Here is a 20,736-nt window from a genome sequence, read left to right as displayed (position 1 = left end):
TCCAGTCGCTGCCTGGGAGTGCCAAGAACAGCGAGGACAGATACAGAGCCCAGCGGTAGTAGCTTAGCTCAGGCAGCGAGGACCCCAAGCCTGGCGGTAGGGCAGGGAAGACCTAGGGGGTGGGGTGCAGGGTCGCAGTGTGAGCAAAGGGCCGGGGGCCAGGGTGGAGTTTGAGGCCAGAGAGCAAGCTGCAGAAGGGAGCCAGGGCCCAGATCACGCCCAGGAGAGGAGGTGCTTTCTCCCGCGGCCACGGAGTGTTAGGTAGGGCTGGGACGTGGCCGGACTTGTGTCACAGACACTTCTGAGGAGGCTGGGCTCAACCACTGAGCCACCCAGGTGCCCCTTGTTGCTGTGATTGTCCCTGTTTACAGACCTGGGCCAGACAGACCCAGGCTCACCGCATCCTTCCCTGGGCCTTGGAGAACGAGGGCCATGAAGCCAGCCTCGCAGGGGGTCACATGCTTGGGGATGACGCATGCTTGTGTGCCCAGCATAGAACCTCACTCTAAGTAGGTGCTCAGTGTCCGGAGTGACTGCTCTCTAGGTAGGTGTGGGGAGAGGCAGGCGGTGGAGCTGGGAAGCAAGCGCTGAGACCTGTCACCCTTCGGCTGGCCCCCCTTGAGGCTCAGATAGAGCCAGTCTCGTGGGCCTGCCCTCACCCCTCCCTTCACGCCTCCTTCTCCAGCGGCACCCACGCTCAGCCGCACCTCCTGAGCCATCAACTAGGAAAGCTGCTCAGCTGTTGTTGATCATTTCTAGTCTTTAAATTTTGCTCCAAGTTGATGCTTCACTTTTGCCATTCTATTTATTTATTTATTTATTTATTTATTTATTTATTTATTTATTTATTTATTTTTAGGCTAATTAAGCAGAGAGGTATGTGCTGGTCAGTCTCTGCTGATAATCAGAAAGATCTCTGGTGACCTGTTATCTCTGGTCACTGGGAGAAAGTATGTGAACACGCCTGGTGCCTTCTCCTCCCCTGGCCTTTGCTCATGCTGTTCCCTCTGCCTGGAGAGCCTCTTCCTCTTCTCCGTCTGACAGATTCCTACCCCCGTCGCATGCCTGAGTCTGCCCCCTGGCCCCCATGAAGGCAGCCAGGACACCCCCCCCCTCCGCCCACCTCCCACAGTCAGGAGAAACTTTTCCTTCCCCCTAGAGGCAGGTCCCTTCCTCTGCTTTGGATTGTGGCCCCTGGTGTCCACCTCCATCCCCGGAGCAGCATAATTCCCCTTCTCCGCTGCCCCTGGGAGCTCTATTCTAGCTCTGGCACTTGGTGTTTTGAGATGCTGTTTATTTGTCTGTCTCTCTCATGGGCTCAGAGCTCCTCTGAGGGCAGGGGTGAGGACACGGTCATCTTGTGTCCCCAGAGCAGGTATGGGGGCTGGCATGGGGGAAAAGCTCACAAGGCCTGTATAAAGGATTTGAACTGTCACCCCCCTCCCCTCGCATTGGACGCTGTGCTCCTGGAGGGCAGGGACTCTAGACTGGACACCGAACCACGTGAAGATAAGTACAAAGCAACCTTCAGAAACTTGGGGACGAACGGGCAGCCAGCAGAGGCAAGGGCAGCCAAAAGGCCCATCTCAGACCAACAGTCAGGACGATGTGGGCACCAGTGCAGCATCAGATGACAGATGGTAGGTAGGTAGACAGATAGCTAGATCAGCTTCTCACCCTCCTATTCTACTGGCTTCCTCAATAATAAGTGTTATACTATATATTGGCAAGTTGAATTTAAATTTTAAAAAAGGAAGGGATGCCTGGGTGGCTGAGCAGTTGAGCGTCTGCCTTTGGCTCAGGTCATGATCCCAGAGTCCCGGGATCGAGTCCTATATCGGGCTCCCCTTAGGGAGCCTGCTTCTCCCTCTGCCTGTGTCTCTGCCTCTCTCTCTGTCTCTCATGAATAAATAAATAAAATCTTTTTAAAAAAGGAAAAAAATAAGTTAAATCTTTGGTGTGTGCTCACTACAGTTTGCTTGAGAATTTCAGCTATTTGAAAATTGTACTTTGACCTCATCGCCTCCATCCACCAAGGAAGTAAGGATTTGACCAGCCAGAAGATAAGAGAGGGCATAACAAGGATTCAAATTCTGCCTCCCTCACTGCGAGGTAGCCGATGCCCTCAGCCTGGCCTCAGCTCTGGGTAGAAGCTCTAGGTAGTATAAGAAGAATCTGAGAAATCAAGGGCTCAGGATGACAGGGTACAGTAGCACAAGTGGTGCACTGCACAACTAAGGAGTCTCCAGTCCCACAACTACAATGTAGACAGTGCTCCCTGGCACTGAGCAGCAGCACGGTAGCCCTGCTGGTACTTTGCTTCCCAGGGTTCAGGAGGAAGCCCTGGAACCTCTGGGAGAGAAGCCAGGTGACTCTGGTTATAAGGCAAGGGTGTGGGGTAGGAGGAGGGGCAGATGAGCCTGGTGAAGAAGGGGAAGGAACATGTGAAGGGAATATCCCTGAATGTGACAGGAGTATCTCCAAAAGACCAAGTTTACAGGCAAAGGGACCGATACACTTCGGCCTGGCAAGATGATTTTCTACCATCAGTGGAAACTAGCTTGTGAGCTAATTGTGTTCAGGAATAAAAAAAAGCAGAGTCACATTTATGTGCACCTAAACGTGCTACTCACTCTCACACCCCACACGGGCAATATGCGCACACGTGCACACACACATGCACGTGAAATACCTCCCCTCCCCTCACATCCCTCCACCCCCCCCCCCACCTGCTCAGGACTCATCACCAAGTCTGCCATGGCATCCCCTGGGTCCCTTGGGGTCACTGCTCCCTGTACCCCCCAAAAGCCCCAAAAGACACTTGACCAAGCCAAGCAAAACAGCAACTCAAAAGGAAGTGGAGAGGAGAAACCAAAGAGCATACCCAGCGTGGCATTCAGGGCAACTATGTCTTTCACGCTGGCTTCTGTTAAAAGGAAAGGAATAAACAAATAAACAAAGACCAAAAGTAAATAAAGAAAACAAAATAAAAACATGAAAATAAAAATCGAAGAGGCCATTTGAGCCAGCCTGACTGAGGTTTACCCTGAGCACTGACCCCTCAAGGCCCGGCCCCTGAGAGCACCCAGCCCTGGCAGGGGGCCTGCAGCACCCGGGCCAGACTATCCCGCGTCCCCCTCCCTGGTACTGACCCAGGATCACCAGGCCCTCGGGGTCCACCTCGTACTCGGCCCTGTAGGGGGCGGGGGCCGAGCTGTTGGCCGTGGACAGCAGCTCCTCCACCAGCAGTGCCCGCACCACCTCGGGACTCAGCATCGGCCGGCGGTGCTCGGGGATTTGGAGGATGAACCAGAAGAAGCAGGTGAGAGGCCCCTCTCTAAGGCAGACAGACGTGAGAGGGGTGGGAGGGGGCCCGAACTCGTGGCCCTGCCCTCCCCTCTGCTCTGGGGAGACACCACAAGTACTACCTCCCAGGCACTGCTGCCACCTTCACCTGGAAGCCTCCTAACACCCCCCAGGTGTTCTCTACCTCCCCATGTCACGGGCAGGGACCGAAGCACAGGCGGTTAGGGGTATGCCACCGACCGAGACAGATATGTGTGGCACAGCTGGGTCACCCCTGCTCCCACTCCAACCATGGCCTCACCCAATACGCTCCAGGCTCAAGCACGCTGTGGCCACTACCCCATCCTTGCGCCCATTCTACAGGTGAGGAAACCAAGCTCAGCAAAGAGAGGTCACACACAGGCAGCCGAGTTGCCCTTCCATGCCTCAGTTTCACCATTTTAAAAAAGGCCATTGCATCTGAAGCCTCTAGCATCTCCTCCTATTCTTTGAGTCTAAGGTTCTAGTGAGGGCCAGCTGGGGAGCCAGGGTGACTCACCCGAAGGAGTAGACCGAGCTGGAGTTGTAGTAAGTACCCAGGCGGGTGCTGGCGATGAGCTCCTTGAGCTAAAAGGAGGGGATACAAGAGCCCGCTGTGACCCTCTGCAGAAACCCCCTTCTTCCCTTGGGGTGCCCTTTGCTCCTCCCTGCAGCCCTGCAGGAGGAGGAACCTACCGGGTAGAGAGGCTTGTCCCTATCCCTCCGGAAGCGGTAGCCATGCAGGAAAACAAACCTCACCCCCAATACCTTCCCTTCCCCGTCGACCTAGGCCTTGCCCCCCAGCACTGCCCCCTCCACCAGCTCTGGCCTACACCACACCACCAACGGCTTCTCTCCCTCTGCTCAAGTCACCCTTCTCTTAACCATAGGAGACAAACAGGGGCCTGCTGTAGGGGAAGGGGGGTGGGGGGACAGGGTAACTGGGTGACAGGCATTAAGGGAGGGCACGTGATGGGATGAGCACTGGGTATTCTGTAGGATTGACAAATCACTGACCTCTGCCCCTGAAACTAACAATACACTATGTTAATTAATTGAATTTAAATTTTTAAATTGGGAAAAAATTTGTGTAATATTAGAAAAAAAAAGGGGACACCTCGGTGGCTCAACAGTTGAGCATCTGCCTTCAGCCCAGGGTGTGATCCCACACCCGGGATCGAGTCCCACATCAGGCTCCCTGCATGGAGCCTGCTTCTCCCTCTGCCTGTGTCTCTGCCTCTCCCCCTCTCTGTGTCTCTCATGAATAAATAAATAAAATCTTAAAAAAAAAAAAAGAAAAAGAAAAAAAAAAGTCGCCCTGAGCTCTGGAAAGCCCCACTAGGCTCTGGAGTCTGCTCCCCACCCCCAGCCAGCAGCCACGGGAGCTGGGCCGGGCAGTTTGGGCACCTGCTCCAGGCCGGTGCTGAGGACAGGAGGGGCAGCAGGACTGTATGCCTGCAAAGCGCTTTGCATGGGGCAGAAACCGGCACCCCACAACCCTCTGGGCAGGCACCACTTTCATCCACCTTATAGAGGAGGGAAGAGAGCCCTGGGCGGGTCCCCCAAAAGCAAATCCTGAGACGAGGCCGTGGGAGAGTGGTTTGTTCGGGGTGGATTCTGGAGAGCTCTGGCGGGGGTGAGGCAGGCGGGCTAGCAGCGGCACCGCCAAGGCGGCTGTGAAGGGGCGGCAGGGCTGCGGGCGCGGAGGCAGAGGCCAACACGGAGCCCTGGGCGATGGTGGGGCATCTTCAGGACTGTCCCCGCACCAAGGCCGAGGGAGCCAGGGTATTAAGCCACCCAGGGGTGGTTCCTAGGAATAGCGACCCCTCAGCGCTTCTGGTCTACCCTACTGGGCGGGGTGCAGACCCACAGCCAGAGGGTGGAAGGTGCTGGAGACCAGAGGCCATCCCCAGGGCAGGAAACCACTGCTGGGGTCGGGAGGAGCTGGGGGTGGGTCCTGACAGGGTCCCTGCACTGCCCTGTCTCCCCCCCACACCCCCCTGCTTATGCTGTAAGGGGCACAATCAGGATTAATCCACGTGTATTGGACCCAGAGCCCACTGACTGTCCCACCACCCTGTCCCACGTCCCTCTCCGCCGTGCCTGGAACGGGGCTCTGCTCCCAGTGCGTGCTCTGAAGGGACTGACCAACCGGCTTGGTGTGATCAGGGCCCTTCCCACGCCCCCCGCCCCATCCATCCCCTCCAATCCCCGCGGTCCTTCCCTACCATCTTCTGGGCTTTGGCAGTTTCGCTGCGGAAGGCACTGGACTCCCGGCGGGCGAGGTCCTGGGAGAAGTGGCGGTTGAGCACGCGCACACTGCCTGAGTACACCTGGCTGACGGTGACCTCCGCCTTGTACCCTGCCCAGGATGAAACCGACAGGGTCAACCCACAGGGGAGCTCCTGTCTCCCCCACGCCTTCTCCTGCCACCCAAACCCCCGGCTCAGCCTCCAGCATCGTGGGCTCCGAGGCACCACCACCGTCATCATCGCTGTCATTGTCGTCATGTCACCCCATGTATTTGGTGACAGCGAGGAAGGAGGCCCATAGACGGATGGTGTCCTGAAGGCTCCCAGGCAGAGGCTGATGCAATAATCAGTCCAGGATACAGAGGACACGAAAGCTGGGAGACCCACACGGCCTCGAAGGTCAAGTTTGTGGGATAGCACCTCTGTGCACCCTTCCATTCCCCAGGGCGGCCTGGCCACACCTCCTGTGGGGGTACGCTAGTAAACCTAGACCGCTGCGTCTCCCCCTGCGGAGCTGCCGGTGGCGGGGAAGACGGGCATTGCTCCAAGCATCACCCCTCAGGGCACACAGGGTCCATCTGGGAGGAGTGACTTCAACGGGATGCCCAAGGTACAACTGAAGACACATCACAAAGAAATTGGCCCTGGGCCAGGGTGACACCCCCCCTCCCCACCGTCCCCCCCCCTCCCCGGGATAGGAGAGTTGGAGCATCAGCTGCAAAGAGAGGAGGGAGGGAAGTACCTTCAGGGCAAAGGGAACAGCAAATGCAAAGGGCCTGAGGCAGAGGGATCATGGTAAAGACTGAGCTAGAACCTCTTTGGCTGGAGCAATCAGGTAAGGGGAGAGGCTACAAGAGAGGCTGGGACCTCAGCAGGGCAGGATTTGGGTCTTTACCGATGCACAAAGGAAACCACGAAGGGTTTGAAGTCAGGGATGATGTCATCAGATTTCCACTTTGTAAAGACCGTTTTGGCTGATATGAGGAGACTAGATTCATAGCCCCGGGCTTATGCTCCTATTCATTCATTTATGCAGTCATCCCACAAGTGCTACTTGAGGACCTACTGTGTTAGGAACTGACCTAAAGCACTCAGGAATACATCAGTGTAACCATGAATAAAATAATAAAGGATAAAGCCTTGCCCTTAAGAGCTTGTAGTTGACTGAGTCAGACAATTAACAAGAAGAGCAAACAAAAAATTAGAGGTGCGGGTGCTGTGAAAGTCAGGGAGGCGGGCTGCAACACGGACGCCAGGGAAGACGGTGGTTACATCAGTCATGTGGATGTCAGTCTATGGGAAGAGCCGTCTAGGCAGAGGCACCGGCAAGTGCAAAGGCTCTGGGGCAGGAGCTCATCTGGTGTATTTGAGAAGCAACAAAGAATGAAGGAGAGGAAAGTAGGAAGAGATGACATGGGGGAGAGGATAGCCACGGAGTCTTGCTGACTATAGGGGACTTTGGCTTTACTGTGGGTGAGGTGGGAGCCATGGGAGGTTTAAGCAGAGAGGTTAGGGACCTTTCTAAAATGATCCTTCTGCTATCGTGCAGAGAACAGGCTCTATGGAAGCAAGGGCAAAAGGAGGGAGACTTGCAGGAGGCTCCTACAGTCATACAATGACCTGTCCAGTGGCCAGGTGAGGGACAACGGAACCTGGACCAGGCTGCGCGGTGGAGGTGGTGAGAAGTACGTGATGGGAGGCAGGATATAGTCTGGAGTTAGAGATGACCAGGTTTGCTGGCAAATTGGGGCTGGGGTGTAAAAGAGAGGAGTAAGGGGGAACAATTGGAAGGATGGAATGGCCACCGATGGGGATGGAGAGGGGTGGGTCTGGAGGGAACGAGGGAGAGCTGCAGGCTGGACAGTGGGGCCTGAGGTGCCCTTAGACATCCCGGCGGAGAGAGCGGGCCCCAGCGACAGAGTGGAGCTCACAGAGGGACCCAAGCTGGACATGCACATTCGAGGTCATCAGGGTGTCAGCGACATTGAAAGCCAGCTAGATGTGACCCTGAAAGAAGTAGGTGGAGCAGGTCACAGTCAGGGAGGAGAAGCTGCAGCCACGAGCTGGGGGGAAAGAAGTGACAGCCACCCTGGAAGCCAAGGAAGGAAAGGGTTTCAAGGAGGAGGGAGTGAGATGTCTGGTCACATGCTGCCAATGGGTGAGACGCAAGGAGGACTGGGGACTGGCCGTTGGATTTAGCAACCTGAGGATTGGCATCCTTGGAGAGGGTGGGGGCGGGGAGCCAGATGGGAAAGGGTGCGAGAGAGGCCGGGAGTGCAGAACTGCAGACAGCTCTTTCTAGGAGTTGGCCACAAAGAGGAGCAGAGACATGAGGGGCACCAGCGGGGTTTGGTGTGGGAGCAAGGAGCATGCTTGTACAGGGATGGGTCGCAGAGCCCGGCCCCAGTGCAGGACCCCAGGCTCTGAAGGATGGCTGCCTTTGGGAGGGGCAGGGCGAGGGTTCATCCAGGGGTCGGGCAGGAGGGCAGGTCCCATGGGTGCATCTGGAAAGGCATGCGGCCAGCATCCATGGGGCTTCTCTTCCGAGTGGTTCCATTTGCTCATTGAAGCCGGAGGCAAAGTGTGTGTGTGTGTATGTGTGTGTGTGGGGGGGGTGTGGGTGTGGGTGTGGGTGTGGGTGTGGGTGTGGAGAGGGCAGGTCTGGGAAGAAAGCACGAACTGTCAGCCAGGAGAGCAGGAGGGAAACTGTGAGGCACATAACTGGGCAGTACCAAGGGCTCGCACCACAAGCAGAGGTCACCCTAGGCCCGGGGCCCGCCCGCATGGGGAGCCAGCCGCCACCCCCACCTCTCCTCTCCAGGACCCCTTTCTGAGTCAGACTGCCACTAACCAGTCATTGGCTCCTCACTTCGGGCTTCTCCGGCCCCCGTAGGATAGGCCCCTTGTCTCTCCCCTTCCAGACGCATCTCTTTGCCCTGCACCCAGTACCCGCAGCACAGCCTGAGCCTGGGCGGGAGGAGCCCTTCACACAGCTCCCCGAAGTGCCGCCTTTAACCTAATCCCTTTGGGGGCGCAGGAGTTGGCTTCCCCCTAGCAGAGGCTTTGGAGTGCTCCTCCCCTGGGTCCCCTCAGCCCCATTGGAGCACCCACTCCCTGAGGGGTGATTCACTCCTGGAGCCAGGGGACGAGGTGAGGGCTGTGATACCAGAGTGGGAAGCCAGGCTTCAGGAGGAGCCCCGGGCTGCCTGCTCTGGACACTCTCCATCCCCTTGCACCGTGTGCTGAATTGCCCGCGTGCATGCGTGCCCGCACCGGGGTGTGAAAACCAGCTCTGTGCAAGGACACCCCCTGGGTACCTGAGTCCTGCGTCTCCCTCCCTTTTCTCCCCACTCATGCTGGGCCCTGGAGACCCAGAGGTGACAGAGCCATGGTCCCCACCCTGGAAAAGTTCTCAAGTTGGGCTCAAGTGAGCAGAGGCACTAACTCGTGCCAGGCACCACCGGCGCGCTGGGCCTTCTCCCACTGAGCCAACTGGCTCCGAGCCCAGGGGCAGCCCAGGAGGGCTTCAGGCAAATGAAGGCAATGTTCACACTCCTTCTGCTTGTTGGTTCACAAGACCAGGGTGCTGTGAGAGCTCTTCTTCCCCAGCTGCTGGGAGCTGGGGGCACTTGGCTCCAGCAAGGAACTTGCACTTGGCCTGAGCCCCGGGACTAGAACACAGGTGAGGTAGCTCTCCCATCTCACGGGACGGAAGGAAGGGTGTTGCCAGGCACCGCTGAGCCTGGAAATGCGTTCTGTCCTGCTGCAGCCCCCACAGCCTCCCAGGTCGCCCCCAGGGGCCTCTCCCAGGAGGGCCCACCGCTTACCTAGGAAATACCAGAGCAGGACCCCCACCGAAGCTAGCACGACCAGGGCCAGCCACAGGGGCACCAGGCGGAGGTAGTCCCGAACTTTTCTCTTGGAAATTTCGGTGGCCTTGAACATCCCCTCCGGCTCTGCTTCCTCACCGTCACCTCCGTCGCCCTGTCCGCCGGCCGCTTGGGGGGCCTCGGCCATGGGCATCCTGGTGGAGAAGCAGATCAGGGTTGGCCACGGCCTGGCATCTGCAGGGGGGCTTTTGCCAAAGACCAATGGTGCACAGAAGTGAGACAGCATCCCCGCCTTTTGTATTTTGCTTTTTAAAGATGTTATTTATTTATTCATGAGAGACACAGAGAGAGGCAGAGACACAGGCAGAGGGAGAAGCAGGCTCCCTGTGGGGAGCCCGATGCGGGACTCGATCCCAGGACCCCGGGATCATGCCCTGAGCTGAAGGCAGATATTCAACCACTGAGCCGCCCGGGCACCCCCCACACCGCCCCCACCTTTTGGATGAGGAAGACCATAGCTGCAGGAAGCAGCGATTGAGAGAGGACACCGAGTCAGCTCGTAGAGTAGGAAACAAATCTCAGAGGGGCCCGCTCCCGAGGGTGAGCAGCAGAGCCGGACTCCATGTGGCTCTGGAGCCCCGGCCACTGCAGCCGTACCAGCCCCTCTGTGATCAGAGGACAGATGGAGGTTTCGGTGCCTGAGGTGCCCCGGGCTCCCCGAGATGACATCCACAACCAGAGCACACAACTTCTGTAAGCCAGCTCGTGGTGCCTCTAGCTTTCCTTCCACTCGGGTGCTTCTCCTTCCTCTAGCTTCTCCACAGCACACTCCCCGAAATCCTGATGCCTTCCACTCACTTGAACCCTCCCTGGAAGTCCCTGAGCCAGTGCCCTGCTGGGCCAGGGACCTGTCCTTCCAGGGCTCCCATACCTCTTATCTCCTCACTTCACCAAAGGTCTCTTCGGGACAGAGGCACCGACTCACATTCATTGAGCCTCAATGGGACACATTTCATTTAATCTCCTGTTCACCCAGGGACGCGGGGCTCGTGGTCCCCGTGCACTCTTCTCCCTCAGGCCCACTCTGAGTGGACACCTGATGTGTATTATCTCACTCAAACCTCCAAACACCGTTCGAGGTTCTGTACCCATTGGACAGATGAGGAAACTGAGACCCAGGGTGTTTTAGCCACAGTTCGGCCCAAGGTTTTCCTAACCTCGTGTTCCCTATGTGATCTGAATACCTGTCACTCACCATCAGCCTCATTGTACAAATGAAAAAACCGAAGCCTGGGAGGCTAAGCCACTGGCCCAGGGTCACTGGAGGCAATGGCTTGACACCTGAGCTTGACCCACAGACGACAGCATGGGTCAAGCCCAGGCATCGGACTCCCTGCTCCTCCCACCACCCTGGGCTGCTTCCTGTGAAATGAGCTGTTAATGAACAAATTATGATTTAATAGTAACTGAGCTCTGCCCTCTCAGTGCCCCCGGTCTACGGCTGTATTTTCAGGAACCACCCTCTGCCCCCCAAGGAAACCTCTGAGAGTTACTCGGGTTCTCAGGCAGGTTTTCCCACAGGACAGAGAAGGCCCTCCAGCCACCCACCCACCAGCAGAGCGAGGATTCTAGGCCACCGAGAGGTTTCCTCTTACTACATCCATAAATGCCACGGTGGCTTTAAAAATGCATCCCCAGGGACACCTGGGGGCTCAGTCGATTCAGTGTCTGCCTTCGGTTCAGATCATGATCTCAGGGTCCTGGGATCGAGCCCCATGTCGGGCTCCCTGCTCAGCGGGGGAGACTGCTTCTCCCTCTCCCTCTGCCTGCCTGCCACTCCCCCTGCTTGTGCACTCTCTGTCAAATAAATACATAAACAAAATATTTTTAAAAAAATAAAAATATACCCCCAGATATGTGGGTGGTGGTAGGGGTTTCCTTTGGGCTGTCATGGGTTTTCTGAAAATGGGGCTCCTCAGTGGAGCTCAGAGACCTCCCACCTGGATGCAAGGGGCCTCCTGGCCCTCCTCCCTGCTTCCCTGCTCCCCGTCACTCCTCTTAGCACGGTTCCCAGGTAAGAGTGTCTGGCAACCAGTCACAGTGACCCTCACAGTGTCCCCACCCAGTGCAAGGGAGGAGGGACTGCTGGCAATTCTCAGCTTCTCAGCTGTGCTGAGACCCCATCCACCCTTAACCAGAGGGCATCAGTACATATGGGCCAGGTCCTGCTGGCTCTCCTGGGGCCACAACCAAGGATGGTACATATCCTGCAAAGGTTGGCACAGCCCTGCCCGCTGCCCAAAGTGTCCACAGCATCCCTGGCGAGAACCTGGCTGTCCTGACAAGCTGAGCAGCGCTGGATCCGGGGGAGCCCAGGTGACAGGCCAGCTCCTTGCCCTCTCTCAGCCCAGGTCTACCCCTTCTGCCAGAGGTGGCCACATCCCTGGTTTCCTCTTGAGTCTGGATCATGAATAGCTAAGGAGCTATTTCATGATGACTTGCAGAGCCAGGGGAACTTGGGGCACAGAGGTGACAATAGTGGACATTTACTTCAACGGTTTTATACACACTGTCTCATGTTCGCCCTCAGAGAGGGAAGTAGGTTCTCTTATTATCCCCATTCTACAGATGAGAAAGTGGAGGCACAGAGGCTGAGTGGCTTGGCCAAGGTCTCACACTGGGTTAGCAGCAGAACCAGGCTGCAAAGCCAAGCGGTGTGTCTCCAGAGTACTGTCCTGACCCCTATGCTCTACCCCCTCACACGTGATCAGGGTACTGGCAGGGAAAATGAGGCTCAGAGAAGGTCATAGGTCTATTAGAGAAGGCACCAAGGGGAGCAGAGTCCAGGGTAGGGTGTTCAGTAGGCCTCCCCTCTCTTCTTCTCCCCACTCCCCAGGCCAGGCCTTCACTCCATGGATTTCAGCTCCTTCACACCCGTCTGGGAGGACTGTGAGCGTATTAGGAGCTCATTTTTAGGACAGCCACTGTGTAGGGCCACCTGGGTGGCTCAACGGTTGAGCATCTGCCTTTGGCTCAGGGCATGATCCCAGGGTCCTGGGATCGAGTCCCACATTGGGCTCCCCGCAGGGAGCCTGCTTCTCCCTCTGCCTGTGTCCCTGCCTCTCTCTCTGTCTCTGATGACTAAATAAATAAAATCTTTAAAAAGAGGAAAGAAAGAAAGAAAGAAAGAAAGAAAGAAAGAAAGAAAGAAAGAAAGAAAGGCCACTGTGTAAAGACCCAAGATTAGATACAGTCCAAGTTGGCGGGGGATAATTGTTGCCCAGTCAGGAACCTCCCACCTGGACCCCCAGGGCCGACTCCCCCCTGGACTCCCTGTCTCCCCTCTACTCCACGCCATGTCCTCACAGTGTCTCCAGACAGCACACCCTCTTCATGTCCAGCCATCCACCTGCTCAGAATCCCCTCATGGCTAATAGCCACCTCTGGACCCCAAGACCCTCCATGGCCAGTCTGCTGCCCACCCTCTCCTGTAGCCCTAACTTCCATCATGCACATCACCCGGCAGGCCTACAAACCACATCTTCGTGCAGCCACACCCTCTGCCTGAAGACCACAGGGATTCCCCAAAGGCCCTGTGCAAGGCCACTGCCCAGTGATAGGCCCCCAGACCCTGAGTAGTAAGGGCCTCCTCTCCTGGGCAGCCCTTGGTCAGATCAACAGTATGCCTGGCTTGTGTGTGTATGTGCGCGCGCACACACACACACACACACGCACACGCACTCTTTAAATATTTATTTATTTATTTATTTGGGAAAGAGCGAGAGCATGGGGAGTGGGGGCAGAGAGAGAGAGAAAGAATCTCAAGCAGACTCCTCACCGAGTGTGGAGCCCGAAGTGGGTCTCAGTCTCATGATCCTGAAATCACCACCCGAGCTGAAACCAAGAGTCAGACCCTCAACCGACTGAGCCACCCAGGCGCCCCTAGTATGCCTGGCTTTTGGCTCCATGTCCCTCCCCCACAGGAAGGACAGGTCTGTGTCTTATTCACCCCTGCTTTCCCATTGGACCCAGGACAGGCTCTGCTACAGGAATGAAAGAATGAATGGCTAGGGCCTCCCTGTCTCCAGGCTCCTGGTGCAGTGTTCTCTCCTACACCTTGTTGTCTCCAGGACATGGGACTTGGGGGGCTAGGAGCTGAGGCTTACATCCCTTGCCTGTCTATGGAGGCCTGGGTTCGGTTACTAACCCATCCCATTTTTGTCAGGTAACTGCTTGGTGCCAGGCTCTGCTACGGCCATGGAGCAGGGTGGCGGGGGGGCTCACATGAATAAGAGACCTCACTCTCGTCCTTTTGGGGCTGAGAGCCCAGCAGGAGATAGACAATTGTGACAACTGACAGCTGTGAAGGTGACCCACTGCTCTTGTCTTTTACTGTTAGACTGCCCTCCTCTGACTGGGCCAGCTCCCAGCTGACCTCTCCCCCCACCCCCATTATTTTCAGGATCTAGTCCATCAGAAAGGTCTGTGGCTCTACTTCCAACCACCCCCAGAACCCAACCCCTTCCTGGCACCTCCATGGCTCCCACCATCATCCAGGTCAGTATCATCTGTCACCTTGACCCCTGCAGTAGTCAGCCATCTGGTCACCCTCCCTAGCAAATTCCCACACCACTGCCAGACTGGACTTCCCACCGTGTTCCCTGCTCGTGGGCCTCCCACGGCTCTCATCTGTCCAGAACAGAGCCCAAAGCCCAGATGCCAGCCCACAAGGGCCTATGTGACATAGTCCTGGTCTTTCTGTCCTCTCCCACCCTCCACTGCAGCCACTCCCTTCAAAATATCAAGTACAGGCCACCCCAGGACCATTGAGCTTGCTGTTCCCCCGGCCAGGAACGCTTTCCCTTCAGTTTGCCCCACTGCCTGCTCCGTTCCCTCCTTTTTCTTTGCTCAAATTTCTTCAGAGCACTTCCCATGGCCCAAATGGCATGATATGCTCATGTGTCCTTTGTCTGTCTCCTCTCTGGCTGTAAGCTGCTCCAGAGCAGGGGTGGGATGCTGCTCTCTGCCGTGTGCCCTGTCCCGACAGCAGAGCTCGGCACTTGATAATTGTTGCCGAGTCAGTGAACGCTAGGATCCCCGCTCCTTTCCAACAGCTGGAGCTGGAGTGTGCTGCGGGCACGCGTGTCCTGGCCAGCCTGTCCTGCCTTCTTTCTCCTGGCTCCCTCTTTTCCCTTCTGCACCCTAGTGACATTGGACTTGCTGGTTATCAATTCTATCAATAATGAAGATGGTAGAAAACTTAGATCAAGGGCTCTTCGCTCGCTCTGCATGAAGAGCATCACACAGATTGTTTCTTGAGCCCTGAAAATGCTTACTTGTCACCTGGCTTTCCCACGCATTCTTCCTTCTGGCTTTGTATCCCTCCTCTGACTTGGCCAGCTCCCAGCTGACCCCTGCACACCTCAGCACAGCTCCCACCACTTCCTGGCAGCTCTCCCAGAGTGCCCCAGGTGGGGCAGCTGCCTCTCTTGAGGCATCCTGGGCCACCCCCATCATTGCACAGTTCACCTTGGGGGCATTCTCTGCCCCCTGATGGGGAGCCCCTGGAAAGAGGCTGGATCTGACCCCAACCGACACAGGGGCCTGAAGCTTCTTCTCTGACCTGAGCACCTGGCACCTGCTCCTCCTGCTTTCCGACCACTGGGGTGTCCTCAGTCTGCCCACTGGAAGCTGAGCTCATGGGGGGCTGCAGGGCTGGGCCTCCTCCTGCCCACAAGCTCTTCTCTGGACAATCCCACAAACCACAATCTCTTTCAGCCTCCAGGAGCCTGGGATGTTTGCTTTGTTATCTCTATTTAATGGCTGGGGAAAAGAGGTACAGAGAACTAAAATGATTTACCAAGATCACTCATCCAAGGCAGGACAGAACAGGGAGGAAAAGAACCAGAAATCTGATGTTGGGCCATGGGAGGCACCTCCTCGGGCCTAGAGCAGATCCCTACTACAAGCAGTTTGTGTGTGCCCAGGAGTGGGGGTATGTGCATAGAAATCCCTTCCACAAACACAAATCCGTTATAAACTCATACACAGTGTACACACTGAGGTACATACACATCTGTCGTGACACACAAACTCATGGGTGCATTGCTCACACTTCACATGTGTGCATGTGCACGAGCATGCACACACACACACACACACACACACACAGAGCCAACTGCATTCAACTCTGAGCCTGGGCACTAAGGGTGAGACTACTTTGCAGTGTGAGACTCTGGGCCTGTCTCCCACATCAGGGAGCCCAGGTAAGTGTGTGGGTAAGGAGGAGGGCATGTCCAGTCTTGCAGAGTGAGGGTAGGGTGCTCAGCCTGGCAAACTGGGCCTCTCGTCCACTCAGTCCCTGCTCCAGAGTCCACCAACCCCACCTTTGCCCAGGCCCCCAGCACCCAAAACCTGCAGCCCCTCCACTGCCCCTGTACCGTCCCTGCGCCTGGCCTCACTCCACCCTGTCCTGCCTCAACCCCAGCTCTAGGGATTGGACCCCTGGCCTCCCGCTTACCCAGTCACTGTCTGGCCGATGAGGCCCCGTAGACCTGGCCTCAGAGCGGGGCAGATGGCTTGAGCCCCAGCGAGTCAGGCCTGGCTCTCAGAAGGGACACTGACACCAGGTCATTCTTGGTTCCTGGGCCCCTGCTCTGGAGGCCCCCGCTTACCTTTGGGAGTGGCAGGTGGGTGCCGGGCCTGCACGCAGGCCACAGAGCCTCTGTTTGTCCGGGCCAAGGTCTCCCCACCCCCACCCAGCCAGCCTGGGCTGGATCAATGGCCCAGAGCCATGGCCAGGGTGTCTGGCCCTTGTCCCCTGTGGCCTGTGGCCCCAGGCTCCATGGGCCTTCTGCCGGGTTCAGGTCGGCACTGTGACTGAGCACAGGTAAACAGGCCGGAGGCAGGAGCCAGGCAGTGCCCGCCCCGCCCCGGCCCGCCCCATGGGCACCCCAGAGCCTGGCAGGCAGGTGCGGGAGATCTGAGCTCTCCCCTGAGGCCTGTTGCCTGGTGATGTTCCTGCCTGGTTACAGCCCCTGGTCCCTTAGAGCACGAGGCGGGGATGGCTGAAGATGGGGGGCTGCGCAGAGGGGCCCAGACGGTGGGGCGGGGGCTCACACGGGTCTCCTTACCTATACTGCTGAGGCCGAAGGGGCCAGTGCAGAGAGAAGGGGAGGCTGGGCCCACGTGGTCCAGAGACAGAAAAGGAGAAAGTGGGGTGGGGATGGGGTTTGATATTATTTTCTGTTCAGCTGGAAATTGTTTGAATTACTGCATGATTCTCTAGAGCTGTGCTCTCCATCTTGGTGGCCACTGGTCACGCGTGGCTTTTGGGCCCCTGGGATGCAGCCAGTCTGGCCTGAGGATGTGCTTCATGGGTAAGATGCACACCAGGTTTCAAAAACTTGGTGCACACAAAGAATGTAAACTACCTCGACAAGAATATTTCACATCGATGCTATGTTGAGACAGCACAGTTGGGCTGTATTGGATTAAATAAAAACATCTTTAAAATTCAACGCACCTGCTTCTCTTTATAATTGTAACGTGGCTCCTAGACCCCTGAAACCACAAGTGTGGCTCACATTCCAGGGCTAGTGAGCTGGTGAGCTGCAGTGGACACGGAGGGGCTCACCGAGTGTGCTCTGAAGCACGTGCTATAAACCGGGATTTCCCGGGTATATACAGGCTGGTCCGTGTTTATCCCTTGTGGGGGGCTGCTCACCAGAACCCTGTGTTATATGAGTCCCAGGGTGTATGTGAATGTGAAGTAGGGTAATGTATGAGTGTGGAGCGTGAGATGTGTGTGTGCGGAGTGCAAAGTGCGTGTGTGTGAGGAGTATGGGGTGTGAGGTATGTGAGTGGAATGGGAGGGGTGTGAGTGTGAGGTGAGTGTGTGGAAGGGGAGGTGTGAGGTTTCAGTGTGAAATGTAAGGGGTGTGAGTGTGGAGGGGAGGAGTGTGTCCAGCGTGTCTGGGCCAGGTTGCCAGGCGCCCCGAGGAGCAGGCAGGGTGAGGATGGCTGCAGGGTAAGGAGCGCTCCTTCGTGGGCTCTAAAGGGGCCTGCTGAACGTGTGTGTCCCCGTCATGTGCCAGCGTGCATGCGTGTGTGCACGTGTGCTTGTGTGAGTGTGTGTTCTCGGGTGTGTCCATCAGGATCCAGTGTCCAAGCACTGGGCGCACAATCTCTGCACCTCGCTGGCTGTGGTGGGGCTGGCTGGGGAACCTGGGTGGGGGGCTCCTTCCCCCACTCCTCCTATTCCTCAGCCTGCAGGGACCCGGGGACCCAGGCCCCCAGCTTTGCCCCACCCTCCACGGCCCCCACCCCAGGATGTCCCCTCCTCCTCCCTCCTCCCCGCCTCCCTGGCCCTGCTCCCTTCACACCCCCCACAGCTGCTGCAAGCTTTCCAAAGGGGAATAGGATTCGGTGGGGGGCAGGGAGCGAAGAGACCCCAGCCCTGTCTCTGTACCGCATCCTGTCCTTCAGAAGGCAAAGTGGCCCGGGCCCCGGAGCAAGGCAGGCTAGTAGCTGGACAGTGTGAGAAGCAGAAGATCTTGTGCAAACAAAGTCCTCTGTACTTGGCAGCCACAGGGCCATTGATCAACCATGGCCTGAGGGGAGGGGCTGGCATGAGGGGGCAGCAAAGTACTCAGGGGGGTGTTTGAAGGCAGGGGTACAAGGGACGGTGGCACCAACTCCCCAAGAGCTCAGAGAGCTGTGGGTGGAGGCACAGTCTGCCCCCCGAGTCAAGGCTTCCCTCTGCAAACTGGGCAACATGTGCCCAGGACACCCTTTTCCCGGTGGCAGAGGGACACATCCACACATAGACCAGATGAGAGCCTCGGTGCTCCCAGGCTCTCTGCCTGTCACCTAACCCTGGGCCCTCGGGCTCTAGGGGCAGAGAAGCCACCTGGTGGTCAGTGAGGCTTGGAGGCCGGGAGGCTGGCAGAGAGGGCTCAAGCCAGCAGGACAGGAGGGACAGGCCTCAGTGGGCCCACTGCACTCAGGTGACAAGGATCTAGCCAGGGGTTGGAGAGTTAGAGGACCTGGCTGGAGTCTAGTCCCTTCCCCTGTCAGTGACCTGGTAAGAGAAGCAGGCTCCCCACCCCGATGCAGGACTCGATCCCAGGACCCCGGGATCACGCCGAGCCGAAGGCAGACGCTCAACCGCTGAGCCACCCAGGCGCCCCTCGTAAGACATTCTAAAGATGGGCTCGGGTCCAGAGAGAGAGGCCACCAGGCCAGCAAGTCATAGCCCTGACCTCCGCTCAGCGGGAGGGGTGCTGCCTGCCTTCCCGGGGGGCACAGGGAAGGCGCTTGGACGTGCTGATGTGCGCCCCAGATTCACAGATGGAAGTCCTGACCTCCAGGGCCTCTGGATATGACCCTATTTGGAAAAAGCGTTGTCATTTATGGAGATGAGGTCCTAGCGGAGTGATGGAGCAGGGGTCCCCCTGATGTCCTTACAGACGGGGAAATGCCACCCGGAGGGAGTTCTGCGTAGATGAAGGCAGAGATCAGGTGGTGTGTCCACTGGCCGGGGGAGGCCGGAGACGGCCGGCTAAGCGCCAGGAAGCGGGGAAGGGACATGGAACAGGTCTTCCCCGCAGCCCTCCGGAGGAAGGCGCCCACCAGAGAGGCTGCAGAGCCGAGATACCTGCGTTTTTACGGGCGGCCTTCAGGCAGTGCCACGTCTTAAGCCACGGGGTGGAAAAGTGGGGGCAGCTCAGGCACAGAGGGGGGCGGTCAGAGTGAGACCCCCAGGCCCAGCCTTGAGGAACAAGCCCCCGTCTCCGCTCAGCAGAGGAGGAGACCGAGGCTCTGGGAGGACCAAGGCTGACGTGCCCCGGGTCCCACAGCCCAGGGGCTCTGGCCTGACCCCCTGATGGGAGGCGTGTCGTGTTCCCGGGCTGCCACGAGGAATGACCATCATCCGGCCCTTAAAAGGTCAGAAATGCATTCTCTCACAGCTCTGGAGGCCTAGACCAGATGTCAGAGGTCTGTGCTCTTTCTGGGGGCTCTAGGGAACATTCCTTCTTCGCCTCTTCTTGCCCTTGGGGTGTTGCTAGCCACCCTCGGTGTTTCTTGGCTGGTGGAGGCATCCCTCCAGCCTCTGCCGCCCTCCTCATGGGGCCTCTTCCCTGTGTCTCTGTGCCCAATATCCCCCTACTTATAAGGACACCGATCGTGTTGGATGTCAGGGTCACCCTAGTCCAGCATGACCTTATCTTAGCTTACTTACACGTGCAAGGGGACCTGTGTGCAAACATTGTCACGTTCACAGGTTCCCAGGGGGCCTGAATGGGGTGGGGGGGGACACTATTCAATCGGGTGCAGGAAGGAAGTGGTGGTACTGCGGGGCCGCTCTGGAGGGGATTAGCCTGGGAGCAACGGAAGGGCCACCCTCCTGGTCAGCCTGTGCTGTGGGTCAGCCAAGCCCCAGAGCCCACAAAGGCTGGGGTTGAGAGTGGAGTTGGGCATCCAGCCCTCCCTGGGGGGGGGGTGTCCTGCCGGCTGAGCCTCCCTCTGAATCCCTTTGAGGCAGGCTCATGGCCTGGGGGTGGGGGGGGGCCGCAGTGGGGGCCCAGTGGGCGGACTCCAAGTGCTCCAGCCAGTGCTGTCTAGACAGGTATTTGGGGGACCGAGCTCCTCTAGGCTCCAAGGTAGGGTATTCGTTTCCGAGCACTGTCCCAACAAGGTACGGCTGATGGGGCGGCTTAAAACAACAGAAACGCATTCTTTCACAGCTCTGAAGGCTAGAAGGCCAAGGTCAAGGTGCAGGACCAGCAGGACCGTGCTCCCTCTGAAGGCTCTACAGGAGGATGCCTCCTGCCTCTTCCTAGCTGCGAAGCTGGCTGGCAACCCTTGCCATTCATTCAGTCTCTGCCTCTGTCGTCGCAGGGCCTTCGCCCTGTGTCTGCCTCTCTGTCCCTACTTTCTTGTAAGGACGCCAGTAATACTGGATTAGGACCCACCTAAGGACCTCACTTGAGTTACTTCAGCAAAGACCCTCATTTCCAAACAAGGTCACGTTCAGAAGTACCAGGACCTCAACATATTTTTTATGGGACACAGTCCAACCCATCCCAGGTGGGGCGAGAGGTGGGGACAGGCTGCTTACTGGCCGAGCCACGGGCTGCCGTTCCAAAGGTCCATGTAACCCTGAGTCCTCATGTCACTGCTGAAGCGTGTTCTATCTCTATGCCTGAGCTACTAGCACACTCACTCCCCTCCCCTCCACACACAGGTGTCGCCTGTCACTTCTCCCTCCTGTGGCCCCTGGGGCCTCCCTGTGAGCCCTCCTGTGACTGGAAGGAGAGGAAGCTCTG

The 20,736-nt window shown here is 57.5% G+C and overlaps 1 protein-coding gene across 1 annotated transcript in view; it reads right to left on the bottom strand.

Moving 5' to 3' along the window:
• TMPRSS6 (transmembrane serine protease 6) overlaps positions 1-16,330 on the bottom strand; it is a 37,384-nt gene extending 21,054 nt beyond the window's left edge. The window contains exons 1-6 of the mRNA XM_077914637.1: positions 16,081-16,330; positions 9,404-9,600; positions 5,553-5,686; positions 3,845-3,912; positions 3,153-3,337; positions 2,885-2,926 (exon numbers count right to left, since the gene is read on the bottom strand). Of these exons, the coding sequence (XP_077770763.1) occupies positions 2,885-2,926; positions 3,153-3,337; positions 3,845-3,912; positions 5,553-5,686; positions 9,404-9,599 (625 nt within the window). The 5' untranslated portion in view covers position 9,600; positions 16,081-16,330. The remainder of the gene's footprint in view (positions 1-2,884; positions 2,927-3,152; positions 3,338-3,844; positions 3,913-5,552; positions 5,687-9,403; positions 9,601-16,080) is intronic.
• Between the last annotated feature and the right edge of the window lie 4,406 nt (positions 16,331-20,736).

The sequence above is a fragment of the Canis aureus genome, chromosome 11, assembly GCF_053574225.1.
Source record: "Canis aureus isolate CA01 chromosome 11, VMU_Caureus_v.1.0, whole genome shotgun sequence".
NCBI lineage: Eukaryota > Metazoa > Chordata > Mammalia > Carnivora > Canidae > Canis > Canis aureus.
The sequence above is the reverse complement of the archived record's forward strand: the minus strand, read 5'-3'. Positions and strand labels throughout refer to the sequence as shown.